This window comes from Petromyzon marinus, chromosome 39 (assembly GCF_048934315.1).
Source record: "Petromyzon marinus isolate PM22_M1 ecotype Great Lakes invasive population chromosome 39, UKy_Petmar_22M1.pri1.0, whole genome shotgun sequence".
NCBI lineage: Eukaryota > Metazoa > Chordata > Hyperoartia > Petromyzontiformes > Petromyzontidae > Petromyzon > Petromyzon marinus.
Genome location: NC_133705.1, coordinates 17,033,424 through 17,052,422, shown reverse-complemented (window position 1 = coordinate 17,052,422; position 18,999 = coordinate 17,033,424). Strand labels below are relative to the sequence as shown.

At 48.3% G+C, this 18,999-nt stretch overlaps 2 protein-coding genes across 9 annotated transcripts in view; one reads left to right on the top strand and one right to left on the bottom strand.

Moving 5' to 3' along the window:
- Positions 1-1,164: 1,164 nt before the first annotated feature.
- LOC116950426 (sugar transporter SWEET1-like) lies at positions 1,165-12,145 on the bottom strand. 3 transcript variants are annotated; one of them, XM_032968149.2, is made up of 7 exons: positions 12,067-12,145; positions 8,675-8,797; positions 7,779-7,856; positions 4,972-5,095; positions 4,033-4,194; positions 3,423-3,542; positions 1,165-3,221 (listed from the first exon to the last, which is right to left on the bottom strand). In XM_032968149.2, exons 2-7 carry the CDS (start codon positions 8,761-8,763, stop codon positions 3,102-3,104), a joined length of 693 nt encoding a protein of 230 aa, XP_032824040.1. In that variant the 5' UTR covers positions 8,764-8,797; positions 12,067-12,145; the 3' UTR covers positions 1,165-3,101. The 3 variants fall into 3 exon arrangements, with proteins under 3 accessions (XP_032824040.1, XP_032824041.1, XP_032824039.1); XM_032968150.2 differs by having other exon boundaries at positions 12,057-12,125; XM_032968148.2 differs by lacking the exon at positions 12,067-12,145 and adding an exon at positions 11,641-12,050 and having other exon boundaries at positions 8,670-8,797.
- A 2,881-nt stretch (positions 12,146-15,026) lies between these two features.
- CFAP74 (cilia and flagella associated protein 74) overlaps positions 15,027-18,999 on the top strand; it is a 39,368-nt gene continuing 35,395 nt past the window's right edge. For 4 of the 6 annotated variants that reach the window (XM_076072966.1, XM_076072965.1, XM_032968164.2 and 1 more), the window contains exons 1-5: positions 15,027-15,108; positions 15,584-15,806; positions 17,664-17,736; positions 18,283-18,429; positions 18,579-18,677. In XM_076072966.1, coding sequence (XP_075929081.1) covers positions 15,061-15,108; positions 15,584-15,806; positions 17,664-17,736; positions 18,283-18,429; positions 18,579-18,677 — 590 coding nt within the window. In that variant the 5' untranslated portion in view covers positions 15,027-15,060. Of the gene's footprint in view, positions 15,109-15,549; positions 15,807-17,663; positions 17,737-18,282; positions 18,430-18,578; positions 18,678-18,999 lie in introns of all 6 variants that reach the window. The other 2 variants (XM_076072964.1, XM_076072967.1) reach the window with 2 other exon arrangements.

The window sequence follows — 18,999 nt, the reverse complement described above, 5'->3', positions numbered from 1 at the left end:
ATTTCGATTTAAAGCTTTCGTGACTGCAATGATTCACCTTCTTTGGTTCTTTCGGTAAAGTCACGTAGAATGAGAATAAAATAATAAATTGATCAAATAAATAACACAATAATATAACACAATGTCTGGACAGTCTCGTCCCTTCACCTGATGAAGGCCGCTTGTGTTGTGGCCGAAACGTCGTGAGAATATTATTATTTTATTTTATCAATTTATTATTTTATTCTCATTCTACGTGACTTTACCGAAAGAACCAAAGAAGATTATGGCTTTATTTCGGTGATTTCGAAAACGTTTTTTGGTTTGGACATGTTTGTTGTAGTACGGAGTTAGACTGATGGCCTTAATCTAAGTTGTCTTGTGGTTGTTGTTGTTGTTTGACTTGCATCCCACTGGGATTTGTTGCACACAGCGTTGGTGTACGGTGCTTTTTTCAGGAATATTTTTGCTGGTTTTTTCATGGATTTTCTGTTTGCACAGTCACAAAGTCACTTTAAGATGTTTTTCTTGTTCGTGTTTTTGTTTATTTGTTTGTTGTGGTTGCACCCGATTCAAGAGCCTAATGGCTCAGGGCTTTACCAAAATAAACTGAAAAAAAATAAAAATGTCTGCGCGCGACGTCATGCAACCCATGACTGCGCGCGACGTCATGCAACCCGTGCTCGCGCGTGACATCATGCAACCCGTGACTGCGCGTGACGTCACGCAGGCTTCTGCCGACTGCGGGGAGCAACGGGTGCGTTGATGGGACATTGGCACCGTTTTTCCACGAAGCCGATAGACGACAGAGGTGTTTTTATTCGGCTCTGAAAGAAAGTACTGGCGGCATGGAGAGACTGAGGCTCCGCAGTGTGCGGTGACAAGGTGGCTGACTGGCTGTGTCACCGCTGGGGCGTCTCTGACAGAGAATATTCACAGCTCGTTCACCGATAAATGAGGCGATTCACAGTCGCTTAATTGCCTACGGCCGCATCAGCCTGAACGCGCCCGATCTCGGCAGCTCAGCAGGATCGAGCCTGCTGGATGGGAGCCCGTCTGGGGACGCCAGGTGGTGGTACAGGCTTTTGCTGTCTGCAGCGGGTGGCTTTTGGTGCTCTGCCACTGCAAACCAGCTGGGTAACTGGATACACGGGATTTTTTGTGTAACAAATACACATTTATTGATTGGTTTTAAGTAATTTTTATTAATCGATAAAAATTGCATCTGTACCTTAGATCCTCTAAAGCTTCCTTTCAACAAATAAACAGCAAATCACCCGAGCAACAAAAACACTCGCGAGTACACCCAGCCACCGCTGCACCGTTCACTTCCACATGGACGGCACACCCTGAAACAAAAACCACTCCTCACGGAATTATAAATTCACATAACACGACCCAGAGGTAAATCCTCCTATCTGGCGGGGGGGGGGCAGCAAGTGGTGACGATATCCTTCAAGGTCATGGCTATTACTACACAAAGTCAGGCTCACGTCTTTCACGCCGACAACAATGCAAACGTGAAACCAAGGCACGCGGTGAATTAACAATTATTTCCTGCCCTTTATAAAACCACTGTTGGACAATGGCCTCCCCACGCCTTGTCAGCCATCAGAATCAATTCACCATATACTGGTCTGGGAACCGTGGACAACACCAACCACGACCTGCCTGTACACTCACCAAGTTACCAAGTGACTCACTGCGAGGTGGCGACACAGAAGTCACCAACAAAGTGTCAGCACACGATAAACAAGTGGTGTAAATTCTACATTCCCATGACGGACACGAGTATATCCAGTCTGCGGCCACTCTTTTGACTTCCCACCCACACAGTGGTCAATCATTGCATCGAGCCGGGATGGGCGGCGGGCTGAGTTAACAATTGGCGAGCAGTACTCTAACTTACGATATAGACGAGTCACGTGCTGTGACAACAGAGGCAGCCCATTGGATGCGACTGCAGTCACGCGAAACGCGACTGCCATCCAGCTTCCCAAAGCCGGCCGGCTTCCGTGGCTGTAAAATGCATCCCTGGCTGTGAAATGCATCCCTTGTAATGCAGGCTGAGAGGCCTGGGAATCGCGAGCCATCGCCGTGGACGGCTGGGTCAGGGTGCTCACTCGCGCGTCGCTGCACACGGGACCCACGATCCAATTCCAAGGTTCACAAATAATTTACACCGGTGAAACCAAACAATGCGTGCCATCTGCTGGATGCACGTGAAAGGTCCTGTGAGATTATTGGCAGGAGTTGGTGATCACACGTGTGAGCGTCTGAGCCGAAATCCCAATATTTTTCCAAAGATGAACAAAGAGCTCCCATAATAACTACACCCACATTCCCCTTGCAAATGAACAATACAGAGCTGTAACAAATAACGGACCTCAATGAGCTGTTACCTGGTTAAAGGGCCGTGAAATTAATAACTGAATATCGGGATACATTCAATACTATCCGCCACTTTTATAAATATACTTTATAACAGCAACACAAGCAGTTCCCCACATACAGGCACTTTCCCCGACTTATTCTTCATTACACAAGATTGTCAAATATAAAAAGTTTACAGTCTTCGCGCCATCACCAAATACTGCACAAAAACCTCACTGCGGTAAGTTTTAGATTTTTGTTGCAACATTGCCACGACCGGCTCAGAGGCCAATGAGGGCCTGCGGGAGGCATGTGCGTGGTGATCCACAGCACGGCGGGTGCAGAGGGGGAAGCGCAGAGGCCCCGCCGCTCTAAGGAAGCTGCCGAAATGTCGACGCCTCTCCGCCTCGCGCCTCTCGCTCTCATGGTGAGATCGATCGGTCGCAACCTGCCATGACATCCACACTGCGTGGAGGTTGAGGGATTGGTAAATAAAGTATTGAAATGTCCAGGGAATATTTGTAACACCCCCATTAGATTTGCCCTGTATTTCTCTCCAAAGCACCACACCATTTTATATTTAAATTAAAAAACGAAAGTATGAAAATAACCATCACCACCCATACAAGAGGTCCAAGTCCCCAGTTCCCTGTGGCAGACGCCACGTGGTCGGTATTGAGTCCCGCGGTCCCTGGAGGGCCGTGGAGCCAGGCGCTGCACCACCACCTCCACCGCCTCCCTTGCCCTAGTCACACGTAGGCCCCAGGTGGCACCTTGGTGGAGCTGAGTGGCGCCTTGGAGGAGCTGGGGTAGACGAGGAAGAGGGAGAGCTGGCCCAGCCCCAGAAGGGCTCCCAAGAGGTTGGGCACCTGGAGGACAGCGCGGTGGAGGGAGGGCAGCAGCAACACAAGGCAACAGGGCCAGAGGTTACGGGGTCAGCGTGGACCGACCACGTGGTCGACGCCGATGGAAACCCACGCGGTCAATGCGTCGTGCCCCATGCCCTGCGCTTGGCGCTGTGAGCGGCGCCGGCGATGTTGTTTACCTCGTGATACCCGGGCTACACTCACCTGTATGAACGTGTCTTGCAGCATGAGGCCGTAGATGAACCATTCGGTGCCCACCACGAGGTTGGCGGCGCACAGCGGGAAGGCCAACGACTCGGTGCTCCGCGAGCGCACGACCTCAGCCTGCAACGGCAGCAAGAGGCTTCAAACGCGCATCTCGTACTTACAGAAAACTTACACGTGACGGGCACGTCCATAAGGAGATCTAGATATTTCTCAAGGGGTGTGTGGGGGAGGGAAGGCAGTCATGAAACGTGAAGCCTTTTAACTCGGGCCCTACACTGCACCGCAGAAGACAGCTACCTGCCGAGTAGCGCATACAATACACAAACAGCACTCGACGTCCGACCACATAGCCCCATATAAGTGAAATCAAAGCACATACAGCAAATATTAGGTAGAAGTAACTTAGGAATAGCACAAACCGAATGCCCGTATAGCAATGAAAACCCGTAGTTGTAGTGTACGGGCATGCTGCACTCGATGTGTGTGCACACCGCGCATGGGGTTTGGAGGTTACAGGGGGACTTGCGCGGTGCGTGTGCTGTGCGTGGCAACCATGGTGCGTGTGTGCAGTGCTCATGCTCAGCGTGTTGGCACTGTGCTGGCGTACGAGTGTTGCAAGCGGGGAGCCGTAGTTGACGACGGTCCACAGCGTGCACACCATGCCCAGGTGAGGCCGTGCAGCGTCCTCGTCCTCCGCCAGGTACTTGACGTAGAGCAGCACCGAGTAAAGCAGCAGCGCGGGCCCCACCATGGTGCGGTACAGACTCCGCTGCGGACACACGGCACTCCACGTCGTCACCGCTTTCTTCATCGATGAAGGTTCAAAATCATCATCGGCGATGATCAACTTCTGAAAGCCTTCCCGAGCTATCACCACCTCTCACGATCCTGCGATACAATTACACTGACAGGTGTGGCTGCAGTTCCAAGATTGAATTTCGTATCTATCAAAGTGCATGCAGGTGTGCGTATACTGCAGTCACAAACCAGAGATCATAAAACAGGTTTTTTTTTGGGTTACATCATGTAAATATTTAAACCACCCGACAGGCAATAAGTAAGGTTTGTCACATAAACAGAAAATGCCAATTCGTTACTAGCACAGCACACCGGTGTGTTAGCAAAGCCATATTTACAATCTGAGTACGACGTTTCATCAGTCATTACAACTAGCTCCATCAGGCGACAGCCAGATTTGTGGAAAAATCCTCCTGTTTCGTTCCTTAAATAAAAAGGGTAGATGTGATGGCATCACTTGTGAGCCCGTGGGGGGGTGGGGGGGAATTCATGAATTTATATAAATCGCAATGAGTATCCATTGCCAGTTGGGTTATTTCTATGGTAATCAACGTACATTATGCATGCGCATTCGCCAGAGACCGCTTCCCCGAGTGCAGACAGATTCCTCTGGGCGTGCGTTTTATGCGGGTGGACGGCAGGCGCAGAGATTCATCGTCGTACACGGAGTCTCTGGGAGCCGTGAGCTCGGCTGCGGATGGGGGCTAGCGCTCGCGCTTGCGAGGGGATCCCCGCGAGGGAGAGGCACCTTGTGCGGCGTGTTCACGTAGAAGATGATGGAGAAGAGGACCCCGATGGACGCCCCCACGGCATTCACGTACACGATGGTGGGGTCACCCAGGAGCAGGCCGTACCGCAGCCACAGGGTGCAGCTGCACACAAAGACAAAGATCCCCCATATAGCCTTAACAGACTGTTGGGGCAAGTGCTGTTAGCGAGCACCTACGAAGGCCGGCTCCGTACAACACAGCTGCACACACACACACGCACACACGAGACATCAGCACCCACACACACACTGCCAACCTGGCTCATACACTCAACATGCATAGTCAACTTGTTTAACGACACATTTATATTTACGCGATCTAACCCAACAACCTCTATTAAGAATATTGGTTGCTCCTTTATTCAAGGCATCATGTTTGCAATAACCACAACACAAGCAGTCAAAATGCAAAAAAAAAGAGAGACAACTCTGATAATAATATGCACTGTCCTTGAATTTGATTGGTCCACACCCGAGACGGCTTTTCTTAGAGCCGAGTCTCCATTGGTGTTGGACCAGAAGACGCCAAAAGGCGTACAACTCAAAAACAGCACACTATCAGAGTATTGAGGGCTCGGGGTGAGCATTTACATTATGAGACCTCCTTTGCCAGTAACAAGATATAGGAATAGGCAAAGGAGGTCTCATAATGGAAATGCTCACCCCGAGCGCTCAATACTCTGATAGTGTGCTGTTTTTGAGTTGTACGCCTTTTGGCGTCTTCTGGTCCAACACCAATGGAGACTAGGCTCTAAGAAAAGCTGTCTTGGGTGTAACCCAATCAAATGCAAGGACATTGCGTATTATCAGAGTTGTCTTTTTTGTTTGCATTTTGACTGCTTGTGTTGTGGATATTGCAAACATGATGCCTTGAATAAAGGTGTAAATTTTTGTGCCAGTTATAAGGGTAAAACCTATTCCTAAATATTGGTTGCGTCAAGCCTACATGTTAAACGAAATAATCAACCTGGCTCACACACGCAACACATGCATAATGAACCTGATTCATACACGCAGTCAAGGAAGCCAAAACACACGAAGACAAATATCTCCTGTGTGGCCTACACAGAGTATTGGGGCAAGTGCTGTTCGCAAACACATATGAAGTCATCCCAATTATCACCTTTGGCTCCCCAGTCCTGATGTTTAGACACTGCACCAGGTATTTATTTATGGCTGTGTCGACCTAGATAGGGGCCAGGATCAGTGCAGCTATTCGGCACTGTTTTTGGTCATGAGCAGGAATTGAACTCAGGTCACTGGGGTCATAGTGGAGTGTGCTAATCACTGCACTACTTCTGCCCAGACAGAGAACACACTCGCACACCCAAGACCAACTCAGCCAAGGGTATTAACACGCATGCACGTATACAAAAACAAAAATCCCTCATATAGCCTTAACAGACTTTTGAATCAAGTGTTGTTAGCGAGCACCTATGAAGGCTGGAACGGAACACGAGGGGGTGGGTGGCCAGCACCACGCCCGACTCCCTTTGTCTCCCAAGTGGAGATGTTTACCGGTTCAAATAATCGTCACTGGTGTTGGCCGTGAGCGGGAATCGAACTCGGGTCGCAGGATTCATAGCGTAGCGCGCTAACTGCTACACTGCCACTCACCACTATACACACTGACATACACGTGCAGGAGTGAAGACCATATTCTTTAAAGAGACATCTTTTCCATTCATCAAATCTGGTTTCCATAAGCGATTTAAGTGTGGCGTTTGACAAATGCCAAGGGGAGGGATATTTACATTGTGCGACTTTGCAGGAATAAACTGGCAACACTTCCTTATTTGCCCAGCACAGTGGCATGTTTACAGTGGCCGTGTTTACACAGAAACACACAGAGAGAGCTGCCAATCACAGTGAGGCAGCTCGCCGTCCGCGGTACAGGCTCCATCTGTCAGGCAACCGAGCACTCGTCTCAGCACTCTGGAGCCCCTCGCGCACAGCCCTTGTGTCGATCCGCTGCTGTATGAAGGCCTTCCTGCGAGTCTCGGGGAGGTTATTTGACCATACTTCACCACGCTGGTCAGTGCGGGTTTGGCGAAGTGTCGAAATACAAATGCATCTCCAAACTGTGTAGAGAGCAACACGCGAACAGCTAAAGCGTAACGTAAGCAGTGAAACAAAATGTTCAATCCAACCGAGGAGAGTAACATTTACCTTCCCAAATACAGATCCGTCTCGTGCTCTAGTTGACATCTCTGTGTCATCGCATGGCACCCTCGATCCGTTCCTGACCTCTAACCCAACTTTGCTGCACCATTGGGCACGTCCGAGCTCTGTCTACTCACCATACAGCCGCCCCTACACCCCCGAGACACAACGAGGCTGAACGCACTCCTTGGTGCCGCAAACCTGATTGGGACGACCTCAATGACCTTTAACAGAGCTTCCCCTGGCGCACACATACCTGTTTTTCAGGCAAACCACGCGTGGACATGTGCGTTGACGGCTAATGATGCTATTCTCGCGAGCGGCTTCCTTACAAACGGGGCGCAAAGCATCATGTGCAGCAGCACTTGAGTCGCATCAGCCCCGCACTCCGATTAGCACGGTTAGCTACGTACGGTGCGAAAAAAGTTCAACATACATACATATGTACATACGTACATACAGCCCCGTTAAGAGTGCCACGGGCATTGCGGGGGCACGCTAGGTCCGTTCAGCCACAGCCACGAACCCAGCCGGCACACTTTCTCAGGAGCCATTGAAATGCGGAGCGGGTCACGAAGGTCCGGACTTATGTCGCTGTGGCACAACGCGCCAGGCATCCTCACCTGACGCAGAGAGACACGAAGGGGAACATGGAGAGCCCAATGGTGCTGCCCTTTTGCTTGATCTTTAGACAGATCGAGCTGGAAGACAGCGCAGCAGCGCACAAGATCAGACACCGCCCTCCGCCCAGCCATGTGTTCCAGGATCAAATCAAACGATGACTGAATTTTAAGGTCTGTCACAGCAATGTCATTCGCTAGTAACGCCTCTGCAGGAATAATTAGGTTTTACATCCAACCCCCTGACCATCATTATCAACTATCATTATCATGATACAAAACGTTATCGTTCACACCACAACCACCATCAAGAGTGTTAACTGCATTATCATCTTCGCAACCACTCACATCAGCTCCATCACATTATACATCACCTTCATCGCTACTCCTCGCCACCGCCACGATCATCATCTTCTCCATCGACACCACCATCACCCCCATTGCCACCATAACCACCGCTGTCACCATTTACTACATTATTACTAACTTCAGAATGTACCATCACCACCAATATCCACCACTGCCACAACCGTCAATCAACACCACTTTCACAAAGATCGATCACATTCACCACCTCCACTACTCCACCAGCCTGGTATCAAGTTCGAGTGTGCTCACTAAACCAAGTAAGAACTCAAGAGACCAGGATCAGTCTCATTTGTAAGAGTGAGCTGGGTTGCCAAAAATACACGAATGCAAATAGATCACAATTACGTACAACAATAAAGCCAATATATATCGGCGCAAAAAGAAATGCATTACAAGAGAAATCAAAAACACTGCAAAAAAAATCAACATTTAAGAAGATAAATTCCCAATAGCTATAGTTGCCTCGGACAAATTACTTTTGACATATTTCCGAGCCAACGCGGCTGACTGGTGCGGTGCGCGGACCGTACAAGCCGGAGAGGAACGAGAGGATGGTGCAGACAGACGCCACCGCGAGCAGGACGGTGCGCAGGGTGGCCATGGTGCCCGGAGAAACCATGGTGCCACTCCTGCTGGGCACTCAGGGTCGCGACCTGGAAACACAGCGGGGACACGGGGGGACACGGGGCCCACAGCCGTCAACGCCACCATCATTAGCACCAGCGTCAGTATTGGCACCACAGTCACCATCATCATTAGCACCACCTTCACCACCATCATCATTGGCACCACGGTCACCACCATCATCATTGGCACCACCGTCACCACCATCATTAGCACCGTCACCAACATCATCATTGGCACCACCGTCACCACCGTCACCAGCACCTATCTCTATCATCTGCACCACCACCACATCACCATTGCCTTTGCTTTACACCTCCCCGTATGTACCAAATCACTGACTGCACTCGACTGCGTCAGCTTTTGAAGGCTAAGCCTGGGTGGTGCTTCAATGGCAGTCCCAGGTGTTGTAGGTTTGGGCAGCGAGGTGGCAGTAAACCGAGATTACTGAATATGTGTGCGGCATGAAGCGTTACTCCTGGCGATAACCAGCTGTTGGCAAATGGGGCTGCAAGGTGTCCAGCATATGGCAGTGAATCAATGGATTACTGCATCTATCTGTATGGATATTATTTTGTTCAATAAACCCCTGGTATCATTGGCGTTTACTTCTTACGCGTCAATTACTCATTTATGGAATTGGCAAAATATCCCAATGCAGCAGCACCCTCTTGAAAATGAGTCCTGAGACTCAGTGAGGCTGTCCTGTGTAACCAGTATCATCGATATGAGGAGAGACTGGTCTCACGGTGCATGTATACTCAGCACAGAGTAGTGCTGGCAGCACAGAGTAGTGCTGGTAGCACAGAGTAGTGCTGATAGTCTGATAGCCAAGCACATCGTAGGCAAGGAAACACATCACACACATACACCACAGCACACCACAGTACACATCACACATACACCACAGCACACCACAGTACACATCACACACATACACCACAGCACACCACAGTACACATCACACATACTCCACAGCACACCACAGTACACATCACACACATACACTACAGCACATCACAGTACACCACAGTACACATCACACACATACAATACAGCACATCACAGTACACATCACATACATACACCACATCACACCACAGTACACATCACATACATACACCACAGTACACATCACACACATACACTACAGCACATCACAGTACACATCACACACATACACCACAGCACACCACTGTACACATCACACACATACACCACAGCACACCACAGTACACATAACACACATACGCTACAGCACATCACAGTACACATCACACACATACACTACAGCACATCACAGTACACATCACACACATACACCACAGCACATCACAGTACACATCACACATACACCACAGCACACCACAGTACACATCACACACATACACTACAGCACATCACAGTACACATCACACACATACACTACAGCACATCACAGTACACATCACATACATACACCACAGTACACATCACACACCACAGCACATCACAGTACACATCACACACATACACCACAGTACACATCACACACACACACTACAGAACATCACAGTACACATCACACACATACACCACAGTACACATCACACACACACACCACAGCACACCACAGTACACATCACACATACACCACAGCACACCACAGTACACATCACACACATACACCACAGCACACCACAGTACACATCACACATACTCCACAGCACACCACAGTACACATCACACACATACACTACAGCACATCACAGTACACCACAGTACACATCACACACATACAATACAGCACATCACAGTACACATCACATACATACACCACATCACACCACAGTACACATCACATACATACACCACAGTACACATCACACACATACACTACAGCACATCACAGTACACATCACACATACACCACAGCACATCACAGTACACATCACACATACACCACAGCACACCACAGTACACATCACACACATACACTACAGCACATCACAGTACACATCACACACATACACTACAGCACATCACAGTACACATCACATACATACACCACAGTACACATCACACACCACAGCACATCACAGTACACATCACACACATACACCACAGTACACATCACACACACACACTACAGCACATCACAGTACACATCACATACATACACCACAGTACATATCACACACATACACCACAGCACATCACAGTACACATCACACACATACACCACAGTACACATCACACATACACCATAGCACATCACAGTACACATCACATACACCACAGCACACCACAGTACACATCACACACATACACTACAGCACATCACAGTACACATCACATACATACACCACAGTACACATCACACACATACACTACAGCACATCACAGTACACATCACACACATACACCACAGCACATCACAGTACACATCACACACATACACCACAGCACACCACAGTACACATCACACACATACACTACAGCACATCACAGTACACATCACATACATACACCACAGTACACATCACACACATACACTACAGCACACCACAGTACACATCACACATACACTACAGCACATCACAGTATACATCACACACATACACTACAGCACACCACAGTACACATCACACACCACAGTACACATCACACACATACACCACAGTACACATCACACACATACACTACAGCACATCACAGTACACATCACACACATACACCACAGTACACATCACACACATACACCACAGCACACCACAGTACACATCACACACATACACTACAGCACACCACAGTACACATCACATACATGCACATCACACACGACAGCAAACACGGTACTGTACACACTCCACACGCAGCACTGTACACATACCAAGCTCGATGCAGAGTACACGCAGTGTACAAAGTGCACGCATCGCACACACAGTACACTGAAAACACCACGCACACACAGTACACTGAAAACACCACGCACACACAGTGCACTGAAAACACCACGCACACACAGTACACTGAAAACACCACGAGCAGACACAGCACACACTGCACGAACAGTACACGCAGCACACAGCACGCAGAGGACGCGCGGGCAGTGCGCGGGCCTCCCCGTCTCCACGTGCGGCCTCCACTTCCTGGTCGGAGGACGTGGCAGGAGGAGCGACTTTTGTCCGCTCACCAACAGCAGCAGCAGCAGCAAACAACAACAACAACACAGCTCACACTCACTCACTGCCCACACACCCACGGCGCGCGCGAATCGCACGCAATCATCCAACATGGAAAGCGCACCAAGACTCACTCGGGTCTCTGTCCTCACTCCGCCAGGGCACGACTCACTCCCTCCCACTCACTCCACTTCCACTCACTCCCCTCCCACCCCCCCACGACTCACTCCCTCCCCCCACGACTCACTCCACTCCCACCCCCCCACGACTCACTCCCCTCCCACCCCCCCACGACTCCCCCCCCCCCCACGACTCCCCCCCCCCCCACGACTCCCACCCCCCTCGACTCCCCCCCCCGACCCCCCTCCCGCCCCCTCAACTCCCCTCCCGCCCCCTCAACTCCCCTGCCACCCCCCTCGACTCCCCCCCCCCCGACCCCCCCTCGACTCCCCTACCACCCCCCCCGACCCCCCCCCTCGACTCTCCTCCCACCCCCCTCAACTTCCCTCCCACCCTACCACCCCCCTCGACTCTCCTCCCACCTCCCTCGACTCCCCTCCCACCCCCTCGATCCCGCTCCCACCCTCCCAGCCCCCTCGACTTCCCTCCCAGCCCCCTAGTCTCCCCCCCCCAGTCCATTCATTTTTCTGAAGCTGGTAATCTTTTTGATAATGTATTGGGAGTCACCCCTGCTCATGCAAATTCCTACACCCCTGTCCAAACATTAAACGAATTTAGTTTCCAGCCAATCCACGAAAGTAATGTTCTGAAACAACTGTCCTACCTCAAAGGGTCCTCCTCTACCGGAGCAGATAGTTTTCCCGTCTTTACTCTACTAACTGTTGGTCACCTAATATACAAACCTATAGCCAATATTTTCAACCTGTCCATCAAAGAAGCATCAGTTCCTCTAGAATGGAAACATTCCTATGTCCGTCCACTTCACAAAGGGGGCCCTAAAGATGACCCAAATAACTACCGACCTATCTCAATTTTGTCCCCGTTGACGAAAATTTTTGAAAAATTATTGAACTACCAAATTAGCAGTTTCATGTCCACCAACAATCTACTACATCTAAAACAACCTGGGTTCCGAAAAAAATACAGCACTACATCTGCTGCATTAGACTCTCTGGATTACATTTACAGTAGCCTTGATAATAAGCAGTACTGTGCCTGTCTTTTTCTTGACCTGTCCAAAGCTTTTGATACAGTAGACCACAACACCCTGTTTAGTAAACTAAGTTGCCTCGGTTTTTCCAAAAACGCAGTAAAATGGTAAATAAAATTACCTCTTTTCTCGCACCCAAACTGTATTCACAGATGTTTGGAGGTCAAACAGTGTTAAGATAACAAAAGGGGTTTCACAGGGTTCCATCCTCGGCCCCCTCTTGTTCTCTCTTTATGTCAATGACTTGGGCACTGACCTGGATCATTCCAGGGTAAATCTTTTTGCAGATCACACGATACTGATTACTGCTGGCCGCTCTCCGGATGACGTGATTCAGTTCAGTTTATTTTGGTATAGCCCTGTGAGCCATTCGGCTCTTGAATCGGGTGCAACCGCAACAAACAAATAAAACACAAACACGAACAAGAAAAACATCTTAAAGTGACTATGTGACTGTGCAAACATATTGCTAAGCTCCAGGTGATTTCAACAAACTACAACATCAGCTAGTTGCTCTTAAACTAGTCCTGAATACCTCCAAAACCAAGGTGCTATGCTTTTCACCAGGACTAAAGCAGGAAGTTATTTTTCCCCAATTACATTCCTTAAATAATTATCAAATAGAGCAAGTCAAGATCTATAAGTATCTTGGGGTCATCTTGGATTCAAAACTGAATTTTGAAGATCACTTTGATTATATTGGTAAAAAGACAAAAACTAAAAATTGGTTTTCTGTATCGACACAAGCACTGCTTCTCCCCTATGTTCGGTTTGGAATTGATAAAAGCTACCATACTGCCTCTACTTGATTACTGTGACATCGTGTATTATAAATCAGCCCCAAGTACTGTACTGAAGAAGTTTTATTCCATTTATCACTCGGCCTTAAGATTTGCATTGAACTGCCCATATAGGACCCACCACTATGATCTCTACATTGGGTCAAACTTAACATCTCTTAATGTTCGACGGCTTGTGCATCAGATCTTATTTATTCACGATGTACTTACAAAAAAATCCGCAGACTACCTGCTGGATCTCCTCTCTGTTTCAAATAACAAATTTGACCTCAGGTCTTTGCTCATTTACCAGCTTCACATTCCCTATTGCCATACAAAAACTGGAGGAAGGGCCTTTACTATTGATGCCCCCAGGGTCTGGAATGCTATTGCCAATACACAGCAACTTGAATCACTACTTATGAGATCTTCACTCAAAACTGCTCTAGAGGAGTTGTACACCCCTAGCTGCCACTGCTATTCAGTGGCCTAAAATAAAATAAAATGTTTCGCTCCGGATGACCGCTGCAAAGTATTAACTGTATTTTGATTTAGTGTGCTGATCTTAAAGGTGCATTGAAAAATGTGATACTCCGACTGATGCTCCTGTTGTTTGTGGAGTGACTCATGCAGCCAGCTGTGGCTCTAGGGTTTGGCGTTACATGTTATTTATGTACTTTATTGGAAACAATTCGGTCACAGTCCCTATGATCACTGTTACATTGCTTTTATGGCTTTATTTTGGTGATGTCTAAAAGTTTTTTGGTTTGGCCATGTTTGTTTGTTGTAGTACGGAGTTAGACTGATGGCCTTAATCTAAGTTGTCTTGTGGTTGTTGTTTGACTTGCATCCCACTGGGATTTTTGCACACAGCGTTGGTGTACGGTGCTTTTTCAGGAATATTTTGCTGTTTTTTTCCTGGATTTTCTGTTTGCACAGTCACACGTAGTCACTTTAAGATGTTTTCTTGTTCATGTTTTTTGTTTGTTGCGGTTGCACCCGATTCAAGAGCCAAATGGCTCACAGGGCTCTACCAAAATAAATGAAAACTGAAAAAACTGAAGCTGATGCGCGCGCGCGCGAGCCGCCCGCAAGCGTGGCGGGAATCTTCCGGAAGAGGAAGACGCGCGGAGGAGCCGGCAGAGGCGGTCGCCACCGAAACGCGCAGCGCGGTCGCCATGGCAACGCGTCTCCACCCTGAGAAGCGGCGCGCGAGCCAGCAGCTGGTAACACGAATAGAATCACTATCACAACAAATGTTCGCGATTATTCACGCTATATATTTGTTTTACACACACACGTATATATAAATCCGCCACTATTATAGACACTATTCTACTTGCACATTATGCAATCATAATAACTACACAATGTATATACAAGTTTTACACTGACCGTGCTCGGGGTGCGATCTCGTGTTGTCCGTTCTGGTTGAGCACGCCCCGACTTGCAACCCGGAGCTTGGGGTTCGTTCTCCCGGCGCGGCAGCTGGGCAAGTTTCTTAAACCCCGACCCCCTTCCTCCCGGCCCTGGCCTCTGTCCACCCAGCGGTTTAAATGAGCATTGTTAAGTATGATAGGAGGAACTGTGGTACGACTTCCACCATCCTTACGTGATGTACCATTGATATGACAATGGCGAGAATAATCGCTGCTGTGCTCTGACAGGCGTGTGTGGGGGTGAACGTTGGGCTGGCGGTAGGAGGTCCGCCTGACCGTCTGTGCCCAGGAGACCGAGAGGGATCTCCCCATGGAGGAGCCGCACGATTGTTCATCCCATGCTGAGGGCGAAGCCGCGATGGGTGGCGGAGCGGCCGCCGAGCCCGAGGCAGCCGACGAGACACGGGACACGGAGCGTGGCCTGGCCGATGATGATGTGGGAGAGAAGCTGGCTGGCCAGTGGGAAGAGCAGCAGGGACGTGCAGGTGCTCTTGATGGCTAAGGGCAGGGGAGGGAGGCTGTCGTTCGTGTTCGCTTCGCGGTGTTGTCCTGCACGCGGTTGTCAGCCAGCACTTTGAAGACACGGGTCGATGACTCGTTAAGATTTTTTGAGACTCTTAAACCCACCGGGCTGAGGTGACCAGGAGATGGCAGTCCAGCAAGTAGGTTTAAAAAAAATTGTGTGTGGTTTTGAGTGTGACTCCTTTATATTTAAAATTTGACTTAAATCTTTCGTGACTGCAGGAATTCATATTATTGGTTATTTCGGCAAAGTCACATAGATAGAAAAATAAAATGTAGCTTTTATTTATAATTTTCATTTATTTTTATTTTCTATTTACGTGAAAGAACCAAGCATATCCTTTATATATTGTTTTTTTTTTCTAGGCACAGTACTTCAGTCGTATGCAAAACTCTCATGGTATTTAGCATATGCCAATGAAGCAGGACCCTCCTGAATATAACCTTGAGACTCGTTGAGGATTTTCTAGAAAGTAATAATTTTTTAACGAGCTGGATGTCTCACTAACACAGCCACCGTTGCAGTGGTTCGCTTACATTGACAGGCCAATCTCTCACAATACAATGGCCACCTCCACAGCTTCGTAGTCGTGGAGGTATATCAGCTCTCCGATCTCACATTTACATGCAAATTCCATCTCTAGCTCCACCCACTTACCCTTGGGCTAAATCCATCTCAAACCTATATAACATCCTTCCTCATCAGCAATTTTTTCACCTGATGACGATTGCTTGTGTTGCGATCGAAACGTCGTGATATTTTTATTATTTTTCCATCGACGTGGCTTTACCGAAAGACCCAAAGAATATAAAGTCATAATTACCGTGCAATATGCTGGTTAATCCTCTCTCAATGTATAGAGTGGCTTTATATGCAGCACAGTACTCTCAATTAATCTCAGCCAAATTCTCAAGTAAATTTAACCAAAATCCGGTTCACAACACGTTGTAGAGTGTCGGCGTTGTTTGCATTAATAATTCACTTTCAATTTTATTGATCGAAATATTTTACCTGGAAAATCCCTTGCGAAGGAACATTCCATTGACAAGGTTATCCTGGCTGTCAAGTGACACACGCAGGCCACCTCACAGCGGATGCTAAAGGTCCCGTGACGTCTTTCCCAAGAGTAGGCCACTGAGTGCCAACATCATGGTACAAATTGACTACAGTACGTTAAAAAATTTACCCACAAATTACTCAAGGGTATTTTCACATTATAAATCATCTTCCCCTACTGGCAGATGTGCAATTGTTGGCACCAGTATCTGGCTGTCTTCCAGCTTGTCTGTGGTTTCCTTCCCGAATGAGCCATTTGGACCAAATGGTCCCATATCATGAGTAAGCTTCCCGATGTTCTGATATAACAGCAAACACGTAATCAACTGAACTGGCATATGAATATAATGTCCACCCTTGGCTGAGGATCAAGAGTGGATCTGGACACCATTCAGTGATCCCAATTGGACATGTCTCTACTTTAAGTTCAATCTTGCATAATGGACTGAGCATAGTGAACACTCCACTGTGTTTAAAGTATAACACTTATGCTATACAGTGAACCTATGCAAACAGATAACTAATCTTCTGCATGAAATTACGTTTATATTCCTATAAAGCATGTGTATGTCATTTATGGTGTTTAGTTCTGCGCTATTTTTCTGTTAACCAAATGTATAGTTTTCAATCTCCAGCATGCAGGTAAGAGTCTAAAATCTATCTGCAAAGAGGTGATGATGATGAAGCTCCCATTGTTGGTGTTGCTCAAGTAGGCAGTCCATAGGCGCTGTGAATCCGTGTCGTGTGTGTGTGTGGCTCTCAGCCTGGGAAGCCGAGCACAGAGCTGCTGAGATGGAAGAAGATACTTGGGCTCTCAGCCAGGAATTAGACTCCAGGCAAGTCAATCCGTCACTGAACTCTATAAATGAACCCTCCACTCGAATAAGCCATTGTTACACAATGCTATGTGGGAAGACCGTTTGCATCTTTTGCTCACGCGTTAAGATGTGTGTGCTGATAACTTATCCTACTACACATACGCTTCATACGAACTGGCTATGCACAAGTATTAGGTTTCCATGTTCTTGATTTTAATATTTTCAGTTTTAACTGCAAGTCGCATCAGCAGAGAGTGGCCTGCTAAACAAATTCTGCTCTGCTACCTGATGTTACAGGCAAGATCTTCGACCAACACTGTGGCTGTTTCATTGCAGCAAATTTATCCAGAAGACCCATTGGGTGACTGATCGACATTCCATTTATATTTTTATATGGAGAAGCAGACCACTGTCTGATTATTTATTATCCATTACCCACATATTGTTCTACCATTGTATACAACTGAGCATGTCATGTTGTTCTACCAGTTGATCACACACACGACACGTTTAGTGTAAAATCAAGGAATGTCCATCTCCACCAAAACTCCACTACGTGCACAGCAGTGTTGCTCTGCAGGAGGCTCAACAGCACGCGGAAGGTGTGCGGTTGACACACGCGGAGAAGGCTCAGCTGTACACACTGCGACGTCACCTCAACCAACTCTGGGAGGCCAAGAGCCAGACGGAGGCGCTCATTCAGCAGACTGGGTCAGAACGCCCTCACGGTGACACAGCAGAGTCCCCATGCCGTTACACAGCAGCAGCACAACCACGAGGCGCTGTAGCTGCTGTGGTTGCAGTGAAACCGTGGTGTGTGAGGATGTCCCAGCTTACCGCTGCTGCTGCCGTGTTGCCAGAGAGGAGCTGCGAGGGAGCCGGCTGAGGGAGCAGGAGCTCCGCAGGGAGCAGCAGATAACGCAGCAACAAATGCGGCAAGCGGCGGACAGCACCAACACGTGAGGAGGAGGAGGACGAGTATCGGCGTTGGTAGACCATCGCGCTTGTTCACAGGCGAGATGGTCTACGTTGCCATGCAACACATCAGGTGTCAAGGTGTCGCTCTCCCTAGGAAGAGTTTTTGTTTTTCTCGGTGGGCTCCAACATGGTTACAAGCAAATCTCACGTGTATATCTAATTAAACATTGCTCTCTAACACATTGGCAGCATCGCACTGTGCATGTCACGAGACCCACGTCGAGTGCGTTGGATTGTACGTTTTGAGTTTGTGTTAAAGGTAAGGGTGTGTTTAAGTGATCTGTAGCACTGTTTTTAGTTCCA